Source organism: Vulpes vulpes, chromosome 13 (assembly GCF_048418805.1).
Source record: "Vulpes vulpes isolate BD-2025 chromosome 13, VulVul3, whole genome shotgun sequence".
Classification (NCBI taxonomy): domain Eukaryota; kingdom Metazoa; phylum Chordata; class Mammalia; order Carnivora; family Canidae; genus Vulpes; species Vulpes vulpes.
The window spans coordinates 143,837,133-143,861,936 of record NC_132792.1 but is presented as its reverse complement, the minus strand read 5'-3'; the positions used below and the strand labels follow the sequence as shown (position 1 = coordinate 143,861,936).

Below are 24,804 nucleotides of genomic sequence, written 5' to 3'. Positions count from 1 at the left end.
GTCATACTAATTTATCCCGAGAATAAATTGTGTGGACTCTTTAAATACTTACAGTTGTTTGGTCTGTTCAAAATAAAAAACTAATAAATTTTAAATTTTTATTTAAATAGTAAAATAAAGAGAAACATTAAAGAGAAAAAGGTGAAATTGATTTTAATTTATAGTTTATTTAACCTAATAGATCTACCATATTATTCATTCCAATGAGTAATCAATAAAAAATGATTGAGATCTGTGCTCTGTTTTTTCCATATCAAGTCTTCAAAATCCAGTGTGTCTTTCACATTTGCTGCATATGAGACCAGCCACATTGCAAGTGCTCAGTAGCCACAGGAGACTAGTGGTTACTGTACCGGTCAACTTCATCCAAAGAATCTGTATTGTTTATATGTTAGTATTTCTCTTAGGTGATTTGCATCTTTTTCTGTCTCTATCTTCCCACCTTAGCTTGCGCTTGCAATCCCTATGGAACCGTAAAGCAGCAGAGCAGCTGTAACCCCGTGACAGGGCAGTGCGAATGTCTGCCCCACGTGACCGGCCGGGACTGTGGAGCCTGTGACCCTGGATTCTACAACCTGCAGAGTGGGCAGGGCTGTGAGAGGTAAGGCACCAGGTGCCTTTGCTGGAAGTAGTCTTCACTCTTTTTATTGTGAGAGATGGATTTTTATGAGTTATCTATAATAGTAGTCTTGATTTTGTTCAGGAATTATTTGAGTGTCTAATTCAGGCAAGGTACCCTTAGAGGCAGTACTGGACAGTGGTAATGAAGCTAATGGGAGAAAGAGTGAAACGAAGCTGCTCTGGTTGTGTCAGTCACCTGAGTACATTTAAAACACTACAAATTATGAGGTGCTTTCTGAGATGCTTAGAGTCAGATCCTCTAGGGCTTGTAGCCTGGAATTTCTATGTTCAACACTTCTGGTCAGCACCTAGGTGATGTCAGGTTGGAGAGCCCCTTTGTAGTGGTTTTAGGAGTGGAATAACTGTTTGTGGGTTAGGTTAGAAAAAGAGGTTCTGAGTAGAACTCATGGAAATTACTTGAACCTCAGGTGCTTAAAAACCCTTAACATTTTGTATTAATAGCCTTTTAGATTCTGTTTTCCAATACAAATTACATCAGTTCTGTGCTGAAAGGGGGTGAAGGTTTGCTTAGAGTCTGTTTTTCTGACTAGAGAAATGTCACATCTTCATTTTCAGGTGCGACTGCCATGCATTGGGTTCCACCAACGGGCAGTGTGACATCCGCACTGGCCAGTGTGAGTGCCAGCCTGGCATCACCGGTCAGCACTGTGAGCACTGTGAGGTCAACCACTTTGGATTTGGACCTGAAGGCTGCAAACGTAAGGAGCTGGGAGCATAGAACTCTAAGTCTTTCCTAATCCCAGTTAGAACCACAGTCTCTCACCAGCTCAATCTGGCCCCATGGCTTACAGTCAAGGCTGCTGACCTAGTCATCACAGATGCTCAACTCAATGAAATTATCCTTTTCTAAAACTGGGGATTGACAGCTTCTCTAGTTCCTTTACAGCCACCTTATTTACATCTTCTCATATAGTGTTTCTGATTCTTTTCCAGTCTTTTGTCTTTCTGAGGAAAATCTCCCTTTGATTACTGGGTTTTCCCACTGTACTTAATGAAACATTTCTGTTGATCACCTCCTTAGAGCAGATAATGCAACAGTGAGAGAGACTGCTCACAACTTACTTGTTGGTTGACTTACTTGCTTCCCACCCTTGGGGCCCTTTTGGTACGGTTACATCTAAACATCTGCTTCTCCTTGGCATAAACACTTGCCTGGAATTAGGCCTCAGAACAGTTTGGTGTTTTGCTTTTTGAATTCCTTCATTTCTCCTGTGGAATGTAGCATAAATCATTGACCCAGTTCAGAGAACAAAGCGAGTCAACAAATTATAAAATAATGCAAAATAAGTATTCTCATTTGGGTTTTCTAGTTCCTTAGTGAGAGAAATATTAAACAGAGAGGTGAAGGTAGAGAATTCTTAATGTGCATAAAAGGACACTGATTAGTGTCATGGACTAATTTCTATAATTACTAAGTATCACATGAAATATGTCCCCTCCAAGGGATGCACATTTTACTTTAAAACTCACTTTTGCTTTAAAAATCTTTATTTTCCCTACTGAGCAAACTTAACCAAGTTCTCATAATTTGGCCTATTTTTTTAAAAAAAATCTACTTATAATAATAGTACAGTTTATTGATATCAATCTGAGTTAAAAGAAAACGCATTCTTCCTTCCTTTGTCTATCACAGACTCTTTTTACTTTATTCTGCAGCCTGTGACTGTCATCCTGAGGGATCTGTTTCACTCCAGTGCAAAGATGATGGTCGCTGTGAGTGCAAACAGGGTTTTGTGGGAAATCGTTGTGACCAGTGTGAAGAGAACTATTTCTACAATCGGTCTTGGCCTGGCTGCCAGGAGTGTCCAGCATGCTACCGGCTGGTAAAGGATAAGGTAAAGCCATCAGCAGTGCATTCACTCACTCATTCATTCATTCATTCATTCATTAATTCATTCGTTTGACATCAAATGGCTATTTCCTGTGCACTTAGCTCTAGAAAACAAGTGATAAACAAGATAGGCATGGCCTCTTGTCTTCAAAGACTTATGTTCCAGTGGGGAGACAAATAATTAAAATTAAAGCAATGCTAAGTGAGATAAGTACTAGAAAGAATGCAAACAGAATAACTGGAGGAACTACTTACATAAGGCTTCTCTAAGGAAATTTATTTAGGGTGAGATCTTAAGAATAAGAGGAGGCAAGGTGAATGAGAAGTGATGGGTAGGCTGTTCCAGGCAGAGGAAAGGTGGAGGGTGTCTGGAGCCTGAGGAGGGGGTGGTTAGTGATACGACTGGAGAGATTGGTAGAGACAACTCATGTCACACCACATCAGCCATAGTAAGGGATTTAGATTTTATTCCAAATCCAGCATGAATTCACTGAGGAGTTTTAAGCTGGGAAATCCAGTTTATATTTTAAGAAGAACAGTCTGACTGCTATGTGAAGAATGATGGTTAAAGTGGGGCAAAAGGGCAAGCCCGGATTGCACTGAGTAAGTATGCATGTTTGGAAGGCAGGGCATTGGAGGGGGCAAGGTTAGGGAAAGTGAATCACCAAGGGTGCATCTTGGGATATTTGGTTAAGGTAGCTGGAGGAACATTGTTCACTGAAATGGAGATGACTTGGGGGAACAGATTTAAGAGAAGAAACTCAAGAGTATAGTTTCCAATGTTGAGTTGAGACACCCAGCAGAGAACTGAGTGGAGATATCAGGAAAGTGATCTAAAACATGAGGAAGAGGTCAGAACTGCAGAATCCTCAACATGTAGTGTTTCATGTCAAAGGAATGGGCTTGATAGTTTTTCTCTTGAAGCCAGAGAGATAAAAACTACCCACGTTATCTGTTTAAAAGTGATATACAGGAATGTATAGACCTACATATTTATAGAGTGAGAGCCCCTTGCTGATTGTTCCCGCAGGAAGTACAGCTGAGTTCTTCAGGAATATCTGGATGTGCTACCTTTCCCTTTTCTTCCTGCATTATGTACAGGTTGCTGACCATCGAGTGAAACTCCAGGAATTAGAGAATCTCATTGCGAACCTTGGAACTGGGGAAGAGGTGGTGACAGATCAAGCCTTTGAGGACAGACTGAAGGAGGCAGAGAGAGAGGTTATGGACCTCCTGCGAGAGGCCCAGGATGTCAAAGGTATGTACGTTAAACAGAGGGTAACTACTGCCCCATGGCCCAATCTCTAGACATGGTTATTTAGTATGACCTCATAAAATTCTTCCTCAATTTTTAAAAACTATTTATAGAATATGAATTTTTAAAATAATATGTGAAAATACAAGAACTTGTTTTAAGATACAATAAGCAAAAAAAAAAAAAAAAAAAAAAAGATACAGTAAGCAAAAATAATTCTCCCAACACATCAGAACTATTAGATGTTAAAATTCCGAATGTTGGGACGCCTGGGTGGCTCAGCACTTGAGTGTCTGCTTTCAGCTCAGGTTATGATCCTAGAGTCCTGGGATCAAGTCCCACATCGGGCTCCCTGCGTGGAGCCTGCTTCTCCCTCTGCCTGTGTGTCTGCCTCTCTTTCTCTCTGTCTCTCATGAATAAATAAATAAAATCTTAAAAAAAAATTCCAAGTGTTGTATAAATCTGTCCCATTACAAAGTTTTTTTTAAGTTTATTTATTTGTTTATTTATTTATTTATGACACACACACACACACACACACACACACACACACACACACACAGAGGCAGAGACACAGGCAGAGGGAGAAGCAGGCTCCATGCAGGGAGCCCGACGTGGGACTCTCCCGGGTCTCCAGGATTACTCCCTGGGCTGAAGACAGCGCTAAACTGCTGAGCCACCCGGGCTGCCCTACAAAGTGTTTTAAAACAGTTTTTAAAAATTGTGAAAGGGGGCAGCCCTGGTGGCGCAGCGGTTTAGCGCCGCCTGTAACCCGGGGTGTGATCCTGGAGACTCGGGATCTAGTCCCACGTCGGGCTCCCTGCATGGAGCCTGCTTCTCTCTCTGCCTGTGTCTCTGCCTCTCTTTCGCTCTCTCTGAATAAATAAATAAGTAAATCTTAAAAAAAAAATTGTGAAAGGTATGCACTTCGAATGCATTATTTTAGGTAAAAAATTTTAACTTGGATTTTCCTGTCATCCAACAAGTGAGAATTTATTTTAGGCACTGCTTTATTTCCTTAGGAAGGACCCTCATAAAGAAACATTGTAGTCTTCAATTGACCTAACAGCTAGCTACTAAATATAAAAAGCTAGTATTTATGAGAGATTAGAAATTAGTACCTGCTTATGAAATTTTCTGTCTAATTAGTAAACAAATGTGCTAATAGCATCATGTAAAAGCATTTATTTTATATTATGTGCATATTTAATGTCCTTTGCATTTATGGCTCTCCTCTGTATATTATCCAATGAGACTTATGATACGCAGAGGAGTTGGCTTAAGAGTTAGAAAACAATTTATTTTAAAGTACTTTATTAACTTTAAAGGTACCTGAGTTTGTAAAACTCTGAAAGTAAGAAAAAGTTATTTTAAATTATTTACTTGCTTTTTAAATCACTTTTTAAAAATTTGTTTATTTTAGAGAGAGCGAATGAGCTAGAGCAAGTGAGTAGGGACAGGGACAGAGGAAAGGGAGGAGACAATCTCCAGCAGGCTCCCCACTGAGTGAAGAGCCCAACTGGGCTCCATCTCACAACCTTGACATTGTTGACCTGAGCCAAAATCAGGAGCTGGATGCTTAACTGACAGAGCCACCCAGGCACCGGCTAAATCATTTGAACATTTTATTTTTATTACTTACCCTGAATTAAGTTTTTTTTCCTAAATTGAAACAAATCCTTTTCTATACTTACTGAATACCTGGAATATACCAGGCACTGTGCTAAAAATACCAGTAATGAAAAGATAAATAAGACGCTGCTCCTTCTATTGAGGTACTTATCATCTGACTGAGGCCACTTTTGTTTAGAGGCTTTCCGTCTCTGAGATACAGGTGTTCATAGACACTCATAGTAACTGTGCATTAACATTAGTACACTTGGGGCCACAATGATTGACCCTTTTATGGAGTTTATGAATCTACCCATTTGGAGTTAGAGAAGTCTTCCTATCAGATTATAGGTCAACAAAAACTAGATATATTACTTATTTCTTATTGTAGGTATCCCTAACATATAAAACTTTGATTTTTCAAAATTCTTGAAGTAAAGAAGGAAGTAATTAGATGCATCTGGCTTTGGTTGGTTTAATTTTTATGAGAGTCCAGAAATTGTTTTATAAGGTAAATTTTTAGGAACGAAGAATAAAATGAGAGGTCAATAGTTTATGTTAACTTTAGGTGTGTGTTTGGTTTTTTTGTGCTGTTTTTACATTTTAAGTGTTAAACATAGATTAAGAAGAATTTAAATGTTTCCTGTTCTGTATAAACACGAGTGGTTTTTGTTTTAGCTTGTTCATCTGTTAGCAAAAGCTTTTTACACACGTTTTTCCATTAATGTATTCTCTTGTAACAACAAGTTCACATCTGTCCTGCCATATACATTGAGGAATCAAATGTGGGGTTATCATTACGTGCAGAACAGTTCACCTGAGAGATGGGGTCTGGCCCGCAGCTCTGGCACCAGCACTGTGAGGGCATGAGAAGAGAAAGGGCGGTCGGCCAGCACTGCTCCACATCTTGCTGTGGCCCCAGCAATGTCCAGCTTCCTCCGGCCATACTAGCTACCTACTTTCTTCTATCCCAGCTTTGATAAAAGCCATGGATGTCATACCTTCCCTTGAGCCACCTGAAAGGTGGGAACATCACAGGCTGCTGCTTCTTATAGCTTGGGGAGCCCCATAGTGAGGCTAGGGTTAAAGTCTACTCCCACTAAGACCAGATTCATGGAGTTCCTGGCTGACCTTTCTTACTTGGGTTCAAACGAGCCACAAATCACAATATCTTCACAATGATTTATCCTTTCAAACTATCCCTGAGTATTTATTTGTAGTTTAAACTCGTGTTTATTCTGCAGCTTTAAAAGGAGATTATATGGCGCAATTAGGTTTTGCAATTGGAAGGCATTTGAAGTGATCCTACTAGTTAGATTATCTATTCTTTCAGTTACTGTTGTTTCTCTGAAGAAGCTGGCCAGAGAGATTGGTATCTCGTCCATTCCTGAAGGTCTAAAGGAAAGGGGCTTTTGTAACTTCAGTGCTGCTTATGCTTCCTGAGTCTAAATGATGTTCTATGATTTCAGCTTTTTAAAAATCTTTTGTTATTTTCTTAAAAATCTCGAGATTACCAAAGAGTTGACTAATCATCCAAGCAGGGCCACTGTGTATAGTTAGGCGAGTGTCACACTGCACCAACTTTGCATGTGTATTTCGTGGCCCTGCTTGCAAGATGCTGTTTTCCAAACTCATCTTTCAAACTTTCATCTTTATTGATTTTAACTTTGACCTCTCATCTTTCCACATTCCTTGGAAAATTTAGATGCCAACTCTGAGCATTTTGCTGAAATAAGAACTGATCAATTTTTGAATAGGACTTAGTGGTTCTTGTATATTAATATACTCTCATGACGTGAGAATTTTAATAATGACAGAATCATATTTACACAGGTATATACTTATCTTTTTATTTATTAAGGCCTAGGTATGAGATTTAAGTTGAATGGGCATAATTAATAGAAAACATTTTGAATGGAATATTAGCCATTAGAAATGACAAATACCCACCATTTGCTTCAACGTGAATGGAACTGGAGGGTATTATGCTGAGTGAAATAAGTCAATCGGAGAAGGACAAACATTATATGTTCTCATTCATTTGGGGAATATAAATAATAGTGAAAGCGAATAGAAAGGAAGGGAGAAGAAATGGGTAGGAAATCTCAGAAAGGGAGACAGAACATAAAGACTCCTAACTCTGGGAAACGAACTAGGGGTGATGGAAGGGGAGGAGGGCGGGGGGTGGGGGTGAATGGGTGACGGGCACTGAGGGGGGCACTTGACGGGATAAGCACTGGGTGTTATTCTGTATGTTGGCAAATTGAACACAATAAAAAAATAAATTTATTATTAAAAAAAAAGAAAACATTTTGAAGATCTCGGTATGAAAGAAATTACGTGGCTCTGTCAGGAGGTGGGAGGGGGCAGCAAGACTCCATACTCAGTCTTGTATTTAGTTTAAAATACAAAATGAATTTAATTTGCCATTCCTAATATTACTCAGCCATTAGAAACTACAAATACCCACCATTTGCTTCGACGTGGATGGAACTGGAGGGTATTATGCTGAGTGAAATAAGTCAATCGGAGAAGGACAAACATTATATGGTCTCATTCATTTGGGGAATATAAAAAATAGTGAAAGGGAATAAAGGGGAAAGGAGAAAAAATGAGTGGGAAATATCAGAAAGGGAGACAGAACATGAGAGACTCCTAACTCTAGGAAACGAACTAGGGAGAGTGGAAGGGGAGGTGGGCGGGGGGTGGGGGTGACTGGGTGACAGGAGAGCACTTGATGGGATGAGCACTGGGTGTTATTCTATACGTTGGCAAATTGAACACCAATAAAAAATAAATTTATATAAAAAAATAATAATTTGCCATTCCTCAACATCTGTTTTGAACCTGGTTTTTTCCCAGTTTAAAAAAATGTCCAGCTCTCAGGGCTGATAGTGCTTTTAATAACATTGTGTTTTTATGATTAAATCTGGCATGTGCCAGAACATCAACAGCTTTCCTTCCTCAGACATTTCTTGGGTGTCTCCTCTTTGCCAATCACATTGAGGATATAGTGACAAGTAAAAAAGAGAAGCTTGTAGTCCAGTGGAGCAGACAGACACAAGATGGGAGATAGTGTGATAAATGTTAAAGAGTGGAGGGAGACTGGCACAATAAAGACCGAACAGTTCTGCCCATGGGCTTGGGGAAAGCTTATCAGAGAGTTCTGTGTTGGGAAGGAATAAAGTTGTGCCTCGGATTTCATGTGATATATGCACCGCCCCCCCCCCCCTTCAGGTAACTTATAGACTTTCTAATGCAATGCCTTTGCAGACGTAGACCAGAATTTGATGGACCGCCTCCAGAGAGTGAATAGCACGTTATCCAGCCAAATTAGCCGTTTACAGAATATCCGTAATACCATTGAAGAGACTGGAAACTTGGCCGAGCAAGCACGTGCCAGGGTAGAAAGCACAGAGCAGTTGATTGAAATCGCATCCCGAGAACTGGAGAAAGCAAAGATTGCTGTTGCCAATGTGGTGAGTGATTGGGAAGGTCTGAGACTGGGGTGCAGGAGTCCCCTGGTAATTTGTACCAAGTCTTGCCATTCCATTACTGTTCATGGAATGCTTCAGCTAAATTGACTCTTTGTGTCTTTTTGTCTCTAAACATGGAGCAAGAAAGCCACTTGCTCATAGTTGTCATTAAATAGTTATCACAGAGTGGATAAAAACCAGTGGACATCTGGGTCCTTTCTCTACCTTTGTTTCTTCTATGGCATTAGTCACTTTAAACTTCTTTTATCCTCTGATGAAAATAGAAATAGTAATCTGTAACCAGGGATGCCAATATTAGTGAAAGATCTTTGAACTAATGAGACATTCTTTTTGCTAAATAACACTAATACAAATCTGGTTTGGGCACTTGATTTATTAAATTTAAATAATTCAGTCCTTTGAGATTAGTGCTTTGTTTATTTCCTCTTCAGTCAGTCACTCAGCCAGAGTCTACAGGGGACCCAAACAACATGACTCTTTTGGCAGAAGAAGCACGAAAGCTTGCTGAACGGTAACCTCCAGATCCCTGTGTCTTAATGGTTAAGCTATAACTTTCCTTATGGTGTGTACATGTTGCTCCCTCCTTTACCCATGCACACTTTGCACATAACCCGCCTCTGCAGAGGTGGCTCTCTTTTCTGAAATGTTATCGGCTGTGTGTTCTCCTTTCTTGCCTCTCCTTTGAAATTACAATATTTACTTTGAATATTTGAACATGATGCTTTGGAGGGAAGTTATATTTGCACATCTCAAAACCATAACATTTTTAGATTTTTAATTTCAAAACCTTAAAGTTGATAACTAAGAAGCTCAGTTGAATTTAGTTGTTTAATGTTTAAAATTTTTAACACATGTTTAACTCTTAGATTTTAATAGAAAAAAATTTCAAATGGTACATTTGAAATTTCAAATAGTACATTGAAAATCAGCCCAAGAATACAGACTGTGTCATTCCTTCTTTTTATTTTTTAAAAGATTTTACTTATTATTCATGAGAGACAACAGAGAGAGAGACAGAGACACAGGCAGAGGAAGAAGCAGGCTCCCTGTAGGGAGCCTGATACGGGACTTGATCCAAGGACCCCAGGATCTTGGATCATGCCCTGAGCCAAAAGCAGATGCTCAACCACTGAGCTACCCAGGCACATCATTCCTCATTTTTAAAAGATTTTTTAAATTATTAAGTATAAGGTAGTTTCTTAGGAAAAACTTTAAGTTGTAGGAGAACATTAAATTGAAAAAATGTGTTAAAGTAGTTGCTAGAATGTAAACTTAATGAGGGCTAGTGTTTTTGTGTGTTTTATTCACTGCTGAAGTTCCAATACCTAAAACCATGTTTGGGATATAGTAAGTACTCAATAAATGTTTGTTGAATGAATTGCAGAACAGGGATCCCTGGGTTGCGCAGCAGTTTGGCGCCTGCCTTTGGCCCAGGGCGCGATCCTGGAGACCCGGGATCAAATCCCACGTCGGGCTCCCAATGCATGGAACCTGCTTCTCCCTCTGCCTGTGTCTCTGCCTCTCTCTCTCTCTCTCTCTCTGTGTGACTATCATAAATAAAAAATAAATAAAAAAATTTAAAGAATTGCAGAACAGTTAGTAGACCTCATGGGCATGGGGTTCTTAAGTAAGCCCCACGTTAGAATTTGAGCCTCATTATTCAGAGCAATTACTTTTGACTTTTTGCTTTAACATATACTCTCTATTCTTTGTAAATGTAAATGAGCTGTGTCATTTAGTTCATAGAACACTCATGGTTTTAGATTTTCTGATTAAAAAGATTAAAAGAAGCTGACAACATACAGAAATATAATAATAAATAAATAATTATACACATAGGGTGCCTGGGTTGCTCAGGGGTTGAGCGTCTGCTTTCAGCTCGGGCTGTGATCCTGGGGTCCTGGAATCGAGTCCCACGTCGGGCTCCCTGCATGGAGTTTGCTTCTACCTCTGCCTCTCTTTCTCTCTCTCTCTCTCCAATAAATAAATAAAATCTGCAGGGAGCCTGCTTCTCCCTCTGCATATGTCTCTGCCTCTGTCTCTCATGAGTAAATAAAAAATCTTTTAAAAAATTATTGTGCATATGAATATATAAAGTAATTCTAGTATCTTTCATATATGATTTTTGAAAGAACATTTATTATACTGAAAAGGAATGGCCTCATACTTCAGTGTGAAATTGTAATATGAAATTTTAGAGCTGAAAAAAAACCTTAGCAGTTCCTTAGCTGAAATTTGCATTATTTGGCTGGATTCCCTGTTGACCTGTTGCTTTCTATTTGGTGTTGGGTTGCTTTTCCTGGCCAGTAATTAGGTTGCATGTGAGAAATCTGAATAGTTGGAAGCTGTTTCAAGATTATGTAGTAACAGAACCAGAATAAGGATTAAACATTAGGTCCTGGGTTTGTGTTTATGTCTAATAAATGAGTTCTTGCCAGCATAGATGGTTTTATAGATAAATTATTCTTAAATGACTTTATTTATAAGTAATTTTTTAAAGAAATATAAACATTTGCCCCTATAAACTTAAGTGGAAAATGTCATTTGGAAAATACCATTTTCTCAGATTGTAGAATGCTATTTAAACTTAGCTCCACTGAAATGGTTGCAAAATTCCAAATTTGTAAGATTTTTCAATATTTACAGAGCTCTGTCCTCATGAGTATATGTATATATAATAAGATAAGCATTACCTAAGTTCTGCTTCTTTCCATATTAAATAGTCCCGTTTCATGGTTTATTTTTTCTTTTATGTTATACAGCCATAAACAAGAAGCTGATGATATTGTAAGAGTGGCAAAGACAGCTAATGATACATCAACTGAGGCATATAATCTGCTTCTGAAAACACTGGCAGGAGAAAATCAAACAGCACTTGAGATTGAAGAGCTTAATAGAAAGTGAGTATCATTTAAAAGTGGTTTATGGCCCTTGGTTGTTCTTGTAAATAGCACCAGTTCAATGAAAAGTTAAATGCTGATGGATTCAGGGCATGCATTGGTGCAGTAAGATTTCTTTTGTTAATCATGCTTTTGAAATGGAGCAGTAATTAGAGCAGGGGATGTAGAGCCACAGAGATTTTATTGGGTCCAATTCCTGTAACTACAGAGAAAGGTAATCAACTAGCTATGATACTTAAAATTCTGCATAAATGAAAAAAGAAGAGACAAAGTATCAGAGTTAGTAGAAAAAATGTACTTGAGCTACAAATATTTTAAAAGGTGTCCAAAATAAGAAATATCCGATAAACCATATAGTATAAGTAGAAGTGATGAGATGAAATCTAAGCCATGTTGGCCATTAAATAATAGCATTTTCTCTGAAGTTTTGGAAATTCTGTTGCAGTGATTGGAACTAGAATGAATGTGGTTAACACTAAGATGCTAAAAGCAACAAAGTTTCATTAAATTGTTTATTCCTTAGGTATGAACAAGCAAAGAACATCTCACAGGATCTGGAGAAGCAAGCTGCCCGAGTATATGAGGAGGCCAAGAGGGCTGGAGATAAAGCCGTGGAGATCTATGCCAGTGTTGCCCAGCTGACACCTGTGGACTCAGAAGCACTAGAGGTATGGGGTGGGCAGCCTGTGTGCACCAAGTATTGGTTGTCACTGCCATCACCCATCCATAGTACTCACTCTTGCCCCCCAAACACACACACACACACACACACACACACACACACACACACACTCTGCTCGAAGTCTGGGTAAAAGCTGTTCTGACTGCCCTATAACTATCACTAGTACCTACCTCCTTTGTCCTCCAACTGACTCAGTGGTAATGTCGAGTTCCGCTTCCAATATGTTAACTGAGGCCAAGAATCCTGTGATTATAAAGATTAAACAGCAGCAAAGACTACTTTAATGATATGAATGATCACTCCTAAATCTTTAATATAAATCTAAATTATTATATATTTGCATTTATTAGAGCAGAGTACACCTAGACTGCTAGGTCCAGACACTATCTGATTGAGAACAAGAGAAATAAAAGAAAATGGCTTAGGGGACTCGTGGGTGGCTCAGTAGGTTAAGCATCTGCCTTCAGCTCAGGTCACGATCCTGGGGTCCTAGGATCAATCCCACATCAAGCTCCCTGCTCAACGGGGAGTCTGCTTCTCCCTCTGCCTGCCACTACCCCTGCTTGTGCATGTGCGTTCTCTCTCTCTCTCTCTCTCTCTCTGTCAAATAGATAAACTATTTTTTAAAATTATTTAAATGAAAGAACTATGTCAGGATGCTGTCAGGCAGGTAAAATATTTGAGAATTGGTAGGCTTTCATTATATCTGTACTCTAATCATGAATCCTCATTCCAGGCTCTGTGTAAATGCTATATTTTTTACATTAAACTTGAAATGTATTAAGTTTCACTTCTTACATCAGAGGTGTTCATTTTATTTTATCATAAAGGTATAGTACATCTCTTCAGACATGTACATATTGTATGATCTCACATATTTGAAATTTGAGAATAGGCAAAACTAATCAATGATAAAAACCAGACCAGTGGCAGCTGCATTGTTGAAAAGGTAGATGTGGAAATTAATTGGAAAGAGATACAGGGAATTTCCAGCTGTGGAAATATTCTGTATCTTGATTGGGGGTGTTGTTTACATGGGTAAATATATTTGTCAAAACTCATTGTAGTAAGTGCTGTGCATTTCACTATGTGTAAAGTATACTTCAATTTTTTTTAAAAAGTCCATAAAATATTTTTTTAAGATTTATTTATTCATGAGAGACACAGAGAGAGGCAGAGGGAGAAGCAGGCTCCCTGCAGAAAGCTTGATGCAGAACTCAATCCTAGGACCCCGGGATCATGATCTGAGCCAAAGGCAGACACTCAACCACTCAGCCACCCAGGTGCCCAAGTCCATAAAATCTTGACCTGTGCCATTCTTTTAAAAATATCTGAGTGGTAAGTGTTACAGAGTTACTAAGCCTACCTTCTCATCAGTTTCATTATTTTGTCTAAAATGTCACAATCTTACTTGCTTTTCACAGAATGAGGCCAATAAAATAAAGAAGGAAGCTGAGGATCTGGACCGTCTGATTGACCAGAAATTGAAAGATTATGAGGACCTCAGAGAAGACATGAGAGGGAAGGAACTTGAAGTCAAGAAGCTTCTGGAGAAGGGAAAGACCGAACAACAGGTTGGTTTAGTTTACAAATTGCTTCATTTCTTGAGGCAGAATTTAAAATCATGCAAGTGTGAGCTGTGTCTATGACACTACAAGTGCAGGGTCCCTGAGGTGTTCAAAGGAAGGCCTTCTGTGAGATACCCAGGCCTATGCTCTGTGTTGGCAGGTGTTGGGGTGGCAGCTGGGAGTGGGTGCCTGGCCTTTTAGGAGAGAGAAGAAGAAAAAAAAAAGGAGATAGAAGAGATTCATCTTGCAGGATTTTCCCTCTGATCTGCTGTGTGTTTGCAGACTGCTGACCAGCTCCTGGCCCGAGCAGATGCTGCCAAGGCTCTTGCGGAAGAAGCTGCTAAAAAGGGACGAAATACCTTACAGGAAGCCAATGACATTCTCAACAACCTGAAAGGTATGAAAGGCTCACATAACAGCATAAATTTCTACACATGCTTCACGAAGGCAACTTCCTTTTTTTTTAGCCATGAGATTCTTAGAACATATACAGTGTGAAAGATAAGAGTATAATAAATCCCATAAATCTATCATTCCAATTCAACAGTTAAGATTTTTCCTATACTTGCTTCATCCTCCAACATCCACCCTACTTTTTTTATGGTAAGGTATTTCAAAGAAAAATCCCAGAGGTTGTATCATTTTACCCCTTCATACCTCAGGATTAAACCAAAACCAAACCAAAACAAAACAAAACAAAAACGAAAAAGAAATTTTCTGACATTAGAATAACTTATGTCATCAAGCTATGCCTACTTAGCTGGCTCATGTTGGTAAATCGAGATTATTCTTCATTTTCTCTACCAGTTGCATTTCAATCTTTATGCCTTCTTTCCTCACCCAAGATAAAAAAAAAGAAATGTGCTTAATTCACTACATATTCCTGGACTTGCCTTTGATAAAATAGCCCATAGGTTCTATAAATATGGAAGTTTTACAAGATAATGGTTAGATATATCAGCCCTGCTGTCAGTAGGATTGGGTTAGAATCCCTGATCTACCTCTTACTTCTGTGAACCGTTGGGAAAAATTATCTCCCTCTTTAATCTTCAGTTCTCATCTATAAAAATGATACAGTGACTACATCACAGGCACATAAAAAGCTCTTAACTTAGTAGCTAACACACAGTAAACACTAGATAAACTGCAGCTTTTAATATTGGTTGCCGTGACAATAATGGATTACTCAGTGCTTTGCATGAAAGTGAACTTTCCAGAAACATGCCCACTCATAAGAGTCTAAAGCTGTGCACTTCGTTTTTCTAAGGCCATCCATGCTGTTTATCATTTTTCTCTCATTTTTCATAAAACAAAATCCAGTTGCAGCTCCCTAAATGGCTCCCTTTTGGCTTGTTGAGAGTCTAGTTCAAGTGCATTCCTCGAATTTGCTTTATTTTAGATTTCGATAGGCGAGTGAATGACAACAAGACTGCTGCAGAGGAGGCTTTACGGAGGATTCCTGCCATCAACCAGACCATCATTGAAGCCAATGAAAAGACAAGGGAGGCGCAGCTGGCGCTGGGCAATGCAGCTGCAGACGCTACTGAAGCCAAGAGCAAAGCCCATGAGGCAGAGAGGATCGCCAGCGCTGTCCAGAAGGTGCGTGCTTCCTTCTTCTCCCATTTTTGCTCCTGTATTTCTCTAGTTGTTTTCCAAGATCCTTAAAAGATCCTTTCCAAGATCCTTTCCAAGATCTAGTTTCTTTCCAGATCCTTAAAATCTCTCATAAATTTCCTCCTCGACTCTAGTAAAATTATCTTAAACCATCCTTGTTCACTTCTGACTAGGTATTAGAGTACTAGATAAGTACATTGACCAAAGAGGGAGAATCATTGAAAGGCCCTTCAACATTTCTACTGTTGTCTCAGTGGCTGGGTCTCTGTTGTGAGGAGATGGAATGCTTCATGGGCCCATGAGCACCTTCCACAAAAAAAATCAAACTCTTCTCAAATAAACATGGACTTTGACATGGACAGCTGCCATTTTTTCAATCAAGTCAGTATAACTATCAGGTGCCTCTTGTGAGCATATTTTGTATCTGATCCCAACCTGATTTAGAGTGGAAAGAATCCGCTGCTAGGATTCTTTCTAATCATCTTTTTTTTTTTTTTTAAGATTTTATTTGTTTATTTGAGAGACAGAGCATGAGCTGGGGAGAGGGGCAAAGGGAGAGGGGTAAGGAGACTCCCCTCTGAGCATAGAGCCAGAAGTGGAGCTTGATCCCAGGACCCTGAGATCATGACCTGAGCCAAAGTCAGACACTTAACCAACTGAGCCACCCAGGCGCCCTCTTTCTATTCATCTTAAAGAATAATTTAAGTTGGTTTTTTCGTATTTAAAGGTCAGTCTGTTTTATTTAAACGATTAGAATGGATGCTAAAATTACATGTTCGAGAATCACATTCTTTTTTTTTTAAGATTTTATTTATTTATTCATGAGAAACAGAGAGAGAGAGAGAGAGGCAGAGACACAGGCAGAGGGAGAAGAAGCAGGCTCTATGCAGGGAGCCCGCCATGGGACTCAGTCCCGGATCTCCAGGATCACGCCCTGGACTGAAGGCTGCACTAAACCGCTGAGCCACCCAGGCTGCCCAATCAAATACATTCTTAAGTTAATTTAGAACAGTTGATTTGGGGATTAATTATATTTTATAAAATACTCCTATATCAGGATTGTGGTCTTTTTCTACATTGTGATGAACTGCCAAGTAGAACAAGGCATCTACATTTGAATTAAAAATGTATTCAACTTGAAAGTACCTAATCAATATGATGTATTTGAAAATGTACACCATTTAAATGTTTTATCATTTGCCAGCCATGTGACCTCAACTGAAAATGGCAATGATTGAACAGGAAGTATTAAGGATAAATAAGAGTATACAAATAGAAGTATTTATTATGTTAGGCAGTAGTGCTAACTTTTCTTTCCTTACTGTTATTTGGAACCCAACTAAATGATACCATAAGTCAACGTACAATGTAATTTACTGCCCTGTTCTTTATGGATTGTATTTTCGAGCCATTCTACAGATTATAAGAGGTATGGACGCATACTTTAGAAAGATGAAAGCTTTTTCTCATCAGCAGTTCTTTATCATGTGCCTAGAATGCTACCAGCACCAAGGCAGAAGCAGAAAGGACTTTTGCAGAAGTTACAGACCTGGATAATGAGGTGAACAATATGTTGAAACAACTGCAGGAAGCAGAAAAGGAGCTGAAGAAAAAACAAGATGATGCTGACCAGGATATGATGATGGCAGGGATGGTAAGCCACTTGTATCTATTTGCTTGTGGGCAGAGAATGAAGGGTGTTTAATGATGAAGATCCCCATCTTGTTAAGAAGAGTGTCTTATTGACTTCTGTTTTTCATTGTGTTTTCTGGCCAAGAATTGGGTTAGTAACTTACATAGAAGACAAAGAATTTGGAGCTCCTGCTGGGTTGTTGCACAATTGTTCTGTCCAAGGCTTCTCCCCATTAAAAGCAAAACATTCTTTTATACATTTGAAGTTTTAGGACATTGAAAAGTATGTCCTTATATTTTTGGATGAGTGATTCATAGCTAGTATAAAACCAAAAAGGAATAAAAAGGAATACAATAAAAAATTTCCTCCTAAAAAAAAAAAAAAAAAAAAATTCCTCCTGCTATTGTTACCGCAGCAGCCTACTTTCTAGAGGCAAAGAGCAGTTTCTTGTGTTTCATTTTTGAAGATGACAAAAACATACCAAATTTACATTCAGTTTAATTTTTTTTTTACCCTTTGTGATGATGTGTATCTACAATATTGTTGGTAATAAAATTGACTTAGGAATGCATGGCCTGGTAAAGAACAAGGGTACACTTTTCTGTTTTATGCTATATTTTGCTTTCAAAAGACTTTAATGGAGTCACAGTGGAAACATAACTGTTCAGTTCAATCTGATTACAATCACAGTAATGAACTTGTTTAATTCTGCATTTTCAGTACAAGCAAGGGACCATTTTTCCACTCTTGCTGAAAAACAGATCTTTTACTATGGCTCATTTTTACCTTGGGACAGAAAGGAGAAATACTAACTCTGTTTATCTAGGTAAAGAAGACTCTAGAGAAGTGATAACAGGAAGTATCCCTGTGCAAACACTCTATTTTAGTATGCATTTTGGGTTTTGTTTTGGACTGTCTCAATTTTATAGCAAGGTATGGCTCAAGTGGAAATTCCCATATAGTAAAAAAATACGCATTTCTTGTATATGCTGAGGGTCTCTGCATTTCATTTTTAATATGGTTGTAGAAACATTAGATTTAGAGCCTATTGGAAGAAGGAAAAGGATATATTCCTTATGAGCTTCAAAAAAGGGGTATGGACTCCAAAGAGGGGAAGAAGATCCATCTTTTGTTCTTTTGGATAAATAACTTCTAACGAACACAAAGCACCCAAACATACTCTATCCCATTTATATTTATGCCAATCCTAAAAGACACAGCATCGAGCCAGTGTTGTTTGAATCTGTAACATACCTTTTTTCACCAGAAGAGTAAAGGCTTTTGATTGCCCTGGAAGAGGAGGCTGGAGACCACAGGTTACTGCAGGAGCATTGCTCTTGCAGACCATCATGGTCATTTACCCCTCTCCTAGGATGCTCACAGAAAAGCCTGTCAAGGCTCAGTAAGAAAGGCTGTGATTTCAACAGAGATTAATCATTCATTTGTGAAGGTTTTTTCCTCATGCTTGTTCTTTTTCAAAGTCTTACGTTGTTTCTATCCAAAAATGTTGCAGTATCTTGAGCCAAAAACTAGGAAAAACAATTATGTGGTAGGGAGCTCAAAGCTGCTCATTTATATCCTGACTGGATTTATTTGTGAGAGCATCTGTTTTCTGATATTCAGATACTTCCTCTTCCATTGTCATTTCCCGTGACTCATGCACAGGGTATTTGTTCAGGTTTCATGGAATTTTCCTGAATACACTTACCTTTGGTTGATTTATAAAATGTAAACTGTACCACCCCAATCTGTGCGTGTGGATGTGTATGCACGGACATGCGTGTGTGTGTGCGTGCACGCAGCTGCAGGGGTAGAGGGTGTTACAGAACGTGTCACTTGATTATAAAACTTGTCTTGAAAATAGGGCATGTCTAATAATCAGGTCCCTAAGAGTGTCCTGAAGGACCTATTTTGGTTCTAAAATGTAGTTTTTTATACTTGTCCTTAAAAATAACTTGTTTCTGCTTAATGGATTTTGTTATGAATCCATCTCCATGTATTCTTGAGTGAGAAAGTGAGAAAAGGAGATAATATTGGTCTTTTTGAAATACAAATACAGTCAATATCGTCATGCGGACAGCCTACTCATGACTGTTCTATGAATTAAAAATAGCAACATTTCACCATGAAGATACAAAGACCAGAGAGAGAGAGAGAGAGAGATTGATTGATTGTAGTTTCACTAGTTAGGAAAGAGGAAGCTGAAAATTGGACTTTCTGGCTGATTGGGGTAAAACTATTTTAAGAACCTGAAAACATGCCTCCAGGACTTTCGGTATCATCTGTCCTTTCCCGGTACAGGCTTCCCAGGCTGCTCAGGAAGCTGAGATCAATGCCAGAAAGGCCAAGAACTCCGTTACCAGCCTCCTCAACCTGATTAATGACCTCCTGGAGCAGCTGGGTAAGTAGCTGTAGAGTCCTGTTAGGCAGCCTCTGAATTCTCTGTACTGCTCTTGGGGTCTGAGATACTTGACACAGAAGCAGATATTTTAGCAGGAGTATTGTATGAACTGGATCAGGACTTCAGGTTGTATCAATCCAACAAGTACTTACGAGGCCCTTGCACGGTATATGATCTAAGTCCTGGAATGTGACCATGGTCCAAAGACTTAGAAAATTAGGAAGATAGGCTGCCAGCTAGGGTGGCTCATTTATGGTCGATGTTTATGATACATTGAACAGCGATTCTTCTTAGATCATTGTGCTGGCAGTGTGTCTTTAAAGGATTTAAAGTGAAGGATTTCAGTGGTAGAGTAAAGGAACACTTTAACCTGGTGATGACTTCACTGCCTGGAGTTCTTTTCATTTGCTAATCAAAAGGATAATTGGATGAGGTGACAGGTTTTTGGAAAAGAATAAGCTTGATTTTTCAAGGATTATAGAAACATGTTGAATTGCTCTTTTAATTCAGTTTGAGGGGGAGCAGGCTTCATTATAGGACAGATGTACTTTTGTCACCTCCTCCATTATAAAGTGGTAATACTCCAGCTAGTATAGCTCTGTAGCAATGCATTCTACTTTAATTTAGCCTTGAAGGTTTGGTCAGTGTTTTTGTTTTTGTTTTGGTTTGGTTTTTGGTTTCTTTGGAGGGTGGGGGAGTCTATATTTTTTATCCGTCTAGAATATCAAGAATAATAAATTTAAAATGAAAGGATCTAGAAGAGGTAACTTTTCATGACAGAAAGAACAGGATTTTAAAGTTAGAGTTGCATCAGAATCTTTGTTTCCTTGCCTTGTAATCGTGCAAACTTGGGCAAATTGTTTAACATCTGAGAATCACTGGCAGGCATGTGGTCTTGTGAGAATATAATCAAGTACAGTGTGCATAAAGTGTTGATCACTGTGTGGCAGTCTGCTTTCATTAATTATGGAAGCAATTCTTTCCAGAAGAACTCCTTTTCTTGCTAATTTTAAAGTGAAGCTTTCGCTGGAATTATTTCAGCATTTTATCTCTGGCTATTTTCCATAGGAGGACTCCAAATAATGTCTAACTCCTGAAAGAGGCACAAGACTCCCCAAACCAACCCAGCCTCCCTGGAATCCAAAGAGCTGAGGACTTAGAGTTCTAGCGTAAAGATTTTTGTGTTCGTTAAATGGCATTAAAATGACATGCAGATTACATATATAAACATAAAAATGGTATTAAACATTACAAGATGACCTTCAAAACCACAGATGAGGCTTAAGGTCTCAAACACGGCAGCTGTGTCTTTAGAAAACATTTCACAAAAACTGTTTTCCCAGAGAAAACATCCAGCCCGATATCTGTTAAATGCAGTGACCTGTCCTTGCCAATTAGGTCAGCATTTGTACTTGGTCTGCGTTGTTCGTGCCCTCGTACAACCCGACCAATCTACAAGCCGGTTTGCAGGCCACCATTGCGTGGTGGCAGTTGCTGGGCTTCATCTATATGGAAGGCTAGCGGAGTACTGGTGGGGTGACGTGATCATTCTCAATGAGTACATTTGTTTCCTCCTGTGTCCTCTCTGACTCTACAGGGCAACTGGACACAGTGGACCTGAACAAGCTAAATGAGATCGAAGGCACCCTGAACAAAGCCAAAGATGAAATGAAAGTCAGTGATCTAGACAGGAAAGTGTCTGATCTGGAGAATGAAGCCAGGAAGCAGGAGGCTGCCATCATGGACTATAATCGAGATATCGAGGAGATCATGAAGGACATTCGCAACCTGGAAGACATCAAGAAGACCCTACCGACTGGCTGCTTCAATACCCCGTCCATTGAGAAGCCCTAGTGTCATCTTTTAGGGCCGGAAGGCAGCACCCCCCAACCGGCGAGCCGTTATGAGGCCACAGAGTGCCTTAACACAAAGATTACATTTTTCAGACCCCCACTTCTCTGCTGCTCTCCACCACTATCCTTTTGAACCAGGAAAATTCACAAAGCTTAAAGAGAAGCAAGTCAGACATCATGAATCGGGAACAAAGGGTTTTATCTGATAGTCTCTCTTCCACGGAAGGCACTCCCTTACCCACACTTTCCCTCCTGAGTTACGTGAGGACGCGGTATCCTACGTTATTGTACAGTGGTGTAAACACTTCGTGGGAACCATTGTGTGCCAGGGCTGAGCAAGGAGCCCTCCTTTTTCTCACTGATACCAACAGAACCTCCTCGGTCTCAGTACTCTTGTTTCTATGAAGGAAAAGTTTGGCTACTATTAGTAGCATCATGATGGCCAGTATATCCAGTCTATCGATAAAGAAAGTACACCTACATCATCTACTACCCCTCCTCCTCTTAAGCAAAAGGAAATAAACATCCTGTGCCAAAGGTATTGGTCATTTAGAATGTCAAGAGCCATCGTCAGTTGTTTTAGCTGTTTTGAGTATAGGACACTGAGCCATCCACGGGTAAGGATGCAATTATTCATGACAGTCTCCCGGAGAATGAGGCTGCAGAAGTAGCTGAACATCTTCTCACATGTTAATAATTGACTAGGAAGAGAACCTCTTTTCAGATCTTTGGGCAGCTGATAAATCTGGATGGGCAGCTTGCACTCACCAATAGACATCTTCTGATATTCCTGTAAATGGAATTTATACAGAAGAAATAAGGATATGATAACCACTAAAGTTTTTTTTTTTCCAAAATCAAACTAATTCTTAGAGCTTTTTTAATATGTTAGTCTTGAAACTAGTGCTGTTATCTGGTAGAGAGCAGTTGGTCCCTAAGATCTTGACAAACAAAACACAAACCGCCTTGTCCTAGTCTTTCCTAGCAAAGGGATAAAACTTAGATGCAACTAGTATTGTCAGGATCCCATGTACCCATGTTTCCTCCATTGGGGAGAGATGAAACCTTTGACCCTTATCTTCAATTATCTTCTGATGTTCCCATCTTGTAGGATCCCTCTAAAACACAGTCTGCCAAATCCTGGTGGCAAATACTTGCACTCAGTATTTCACACAGCTGCCAACACCATGGAGTTCCTGCACTTTGTGATTTAAACCCACTCTAAACCTTCCCCCTCGGTGCAGAGGGAAGACTCGTAGGTGGAGTTGCCTAGCTGGCTTCTCAACTTTTGATCCTCAGCTCTGTGGTTTTCTTTTAAGATCACAGTGTGAAGATACCCTGCCACACAACCCCTTCCTCCTACCAACCCACCTTTGAGATTCATATATAGCCTTTAACACTATGCAACTTTGTACTTTGCGTAGCGGGGGGGAAAGAAACTATTATCTGACACACTGGTGCTATTAATTATTTCAAATTTATATTTTTGTGTGAATGTTTTTTTTTGTTTATCATGATTATAGAGTAAGGAATTTATGTAAATATACTTGGTCCTATTTCTAGAATGGCACTGTCTGTTCACTTCTTCACTCTGTTTTTCCTCTCCACGGCACAATGTGTCTGTATACCTCCTTCCCTTCCATCTGCAGTTTTTGACATTGCATTTGCTCCCCATCACTCTGCTCTTTGCCTTGTGTTTGCAGCACATTCATCCTCTAGTGCTGTCGACCCGCTTCCCTCCACACACAGCCGCTCTGCAGAGGTACCTCACCCCCTCTTGCATTGCAGCCCCGTGACCCAAAACTGCAGCCTGACATTCCTGACACCCGCTCCAGAGCAGGTGTGTCAGGTTGACAGCACAGCACATTCTGGGATTAGGACATTTTGCTGAATGGTGTCTTCAACATCACTGTGGGCCTAACCAGGAAGGAGCTGGAAATGCCCTTTTGGACGGTTTGCGCTGGGGGGGTCGCTGCGTGATAAGGGAGTGCGTGATCACTAAGCCCTCAGAGGGCATTGGGGATGGTGTACAGACAGGTAGAGTGGGAGTGGTCCTGCACCTGGGCCTCCCCCTTCCGCCTCCTCGCATACCAGAGTCGACTACAAAGTCTTGACTTGGCATACCCTCGCATTCCCTCTGCTGCTTCTCTGGGCCTCTTCTACTGTTGCCAGAGGCGGGGCTCTTTCTTGCCAAGTTTTCCCATCAGTGTCTCCTAGCTGGTTCCTCCTGTTAAGTGGCCACCCCTACTAACAGAGACATTTTGTTCAAGCTTGCAGGAGAAGGACTGTGGACAGACTGCCAGGATAGTTTTCCCTCCAGCCCATGGGTCAGCCTCACACCAGGAAGTCTTAGGCCACAGTGAAATTTGGGGTTTGGTTTGGTTTTGTTGCTTTTCTCCTTCTCCATCTGTGTCATATATTTTTAAACAGAAGTTTATTTTTAAAATAAAAGTTCTTTATAAGACAATACCTTCATTACACTCCTGCAATATACATTATTTTATTGTATAGTTCTAGTTATCTGTATTTTATGTAATAAAATTGACAGGGTGGCTGCTGCAGAATGCTGGGTGTCACAGGGGCACATACAGCTGTTCCCTGGAATTTGTCCTTGTAATTCCAACTGTGGCCCTTTTATATGTGCCTTCACTTTAGCTGTTTGCCTTAATCTCTACAGTCTTGCTCTCCAGGGTGGTGAATAAAATGCAACACTTGGCATTTTTTATGTTAAAAAAAACCAGTATTTTATTTATAATAAAATCTGAATATTTGCAACCCTTTATATTTGGTGTGGCCTGAGTGTGGTACTGGGGACCTAGGATGTTTTGAAAGGTGTAATGAAAGAAAGCTGCTCATGATATCTTCTCTGGGTGATGTATTTTCTTGAGAACAATCCAGTATGTGTGCATGTACTTAATATACATGTGTGTGTGTAGGTGTATGTATGTCTATATGTGTATATATATTATTATATATAAATACACACACACACACATATACATATGGGGGTTTTTTAGTTTGTTTTTTTAAAACCCATCTCAGATTGGGATACTTTGGTGTGGTCCAGAGCTAGACTGTAAATATTTTAGGCTCTGCAGGCCATGCAGTCTCTGTTACAACTACTTTGCTCTTGTAGCATGAAACCATCCCCAGACAATGTGTAAACAAAGGAGTGTGGCCGTGGTCCAATAAAATTGTTTACAAAAATAGGCACGGGTCTGAGGGCTGCCATTTGCCAGACTCCTTGGTGTATGATTAATGCCTGATTAATGACACCTGAAGACTATTTTAAAATTATGTGGGCTTTTTAGCAGCTG

General features: G+C 39.6%; 1 protein-coding gene across 1 annotated transcript in view; it reads left to right on the top strand.

Moving 5' to 3' along the window:
* LAMC1 (laminin subunit gamma 1) overlaps positions 1–24,269 on the top strand; it is a 122,696-nt gene extending 98,427 nt beyond the window's left edge. The window contains exons 15-28 of the mRNA XM_026001055.2: positions 448–601; positions 1,198–1,340; positions 2,299–2,477; positions 3,575–3,731; positions 8,613–8,818; positions 9,268–9,347; positions 11,599–11,736; positions 12,260–12,404; positions 13,843–13,992; positions 14,269–14,383; positions 15,386–15,585; positions 17,096–17,254; positions 19,535–19,634; positions 21,232–24,269. Of these exons, the coding sequence (XP_025856840.2) occupies positions 448–601; positions 1,198–1,340; positions 2,299–2,477; positions 3,575–3,731; positions 8,613–8,818; positions 9,268–9,347; positions 11,599–11,736; positions 12,260–12,404; positions 13,843–13,992; positions 14,269–14,383; positions 15,386–15,585; positions 17,096–17,254; positions 19,535–19,634; positions 21,232–21,488 (2,183 nt within the window). The 3' untranslated portion in view covers positions 21,489–24,269. The remainder of the gene's footprint in view (positions 1–447; positions 602–1,197; positions 1,341–2,298; positions 2,478–3,574; positions 3,732–8,612; positions 8,819–9,267; positions 9,348–11,598; positions 11,737–12,259; positions 12,405–13,842; positions 13,993–14,268; positions 14,384–15,385; positions 15,586–17,095; positions 17,255–19,534; positions 19,635–21,231) is intronic.
* The last annotated feature ends 535 nt before the right edge of the window (positions 24,270–24,804 follow it).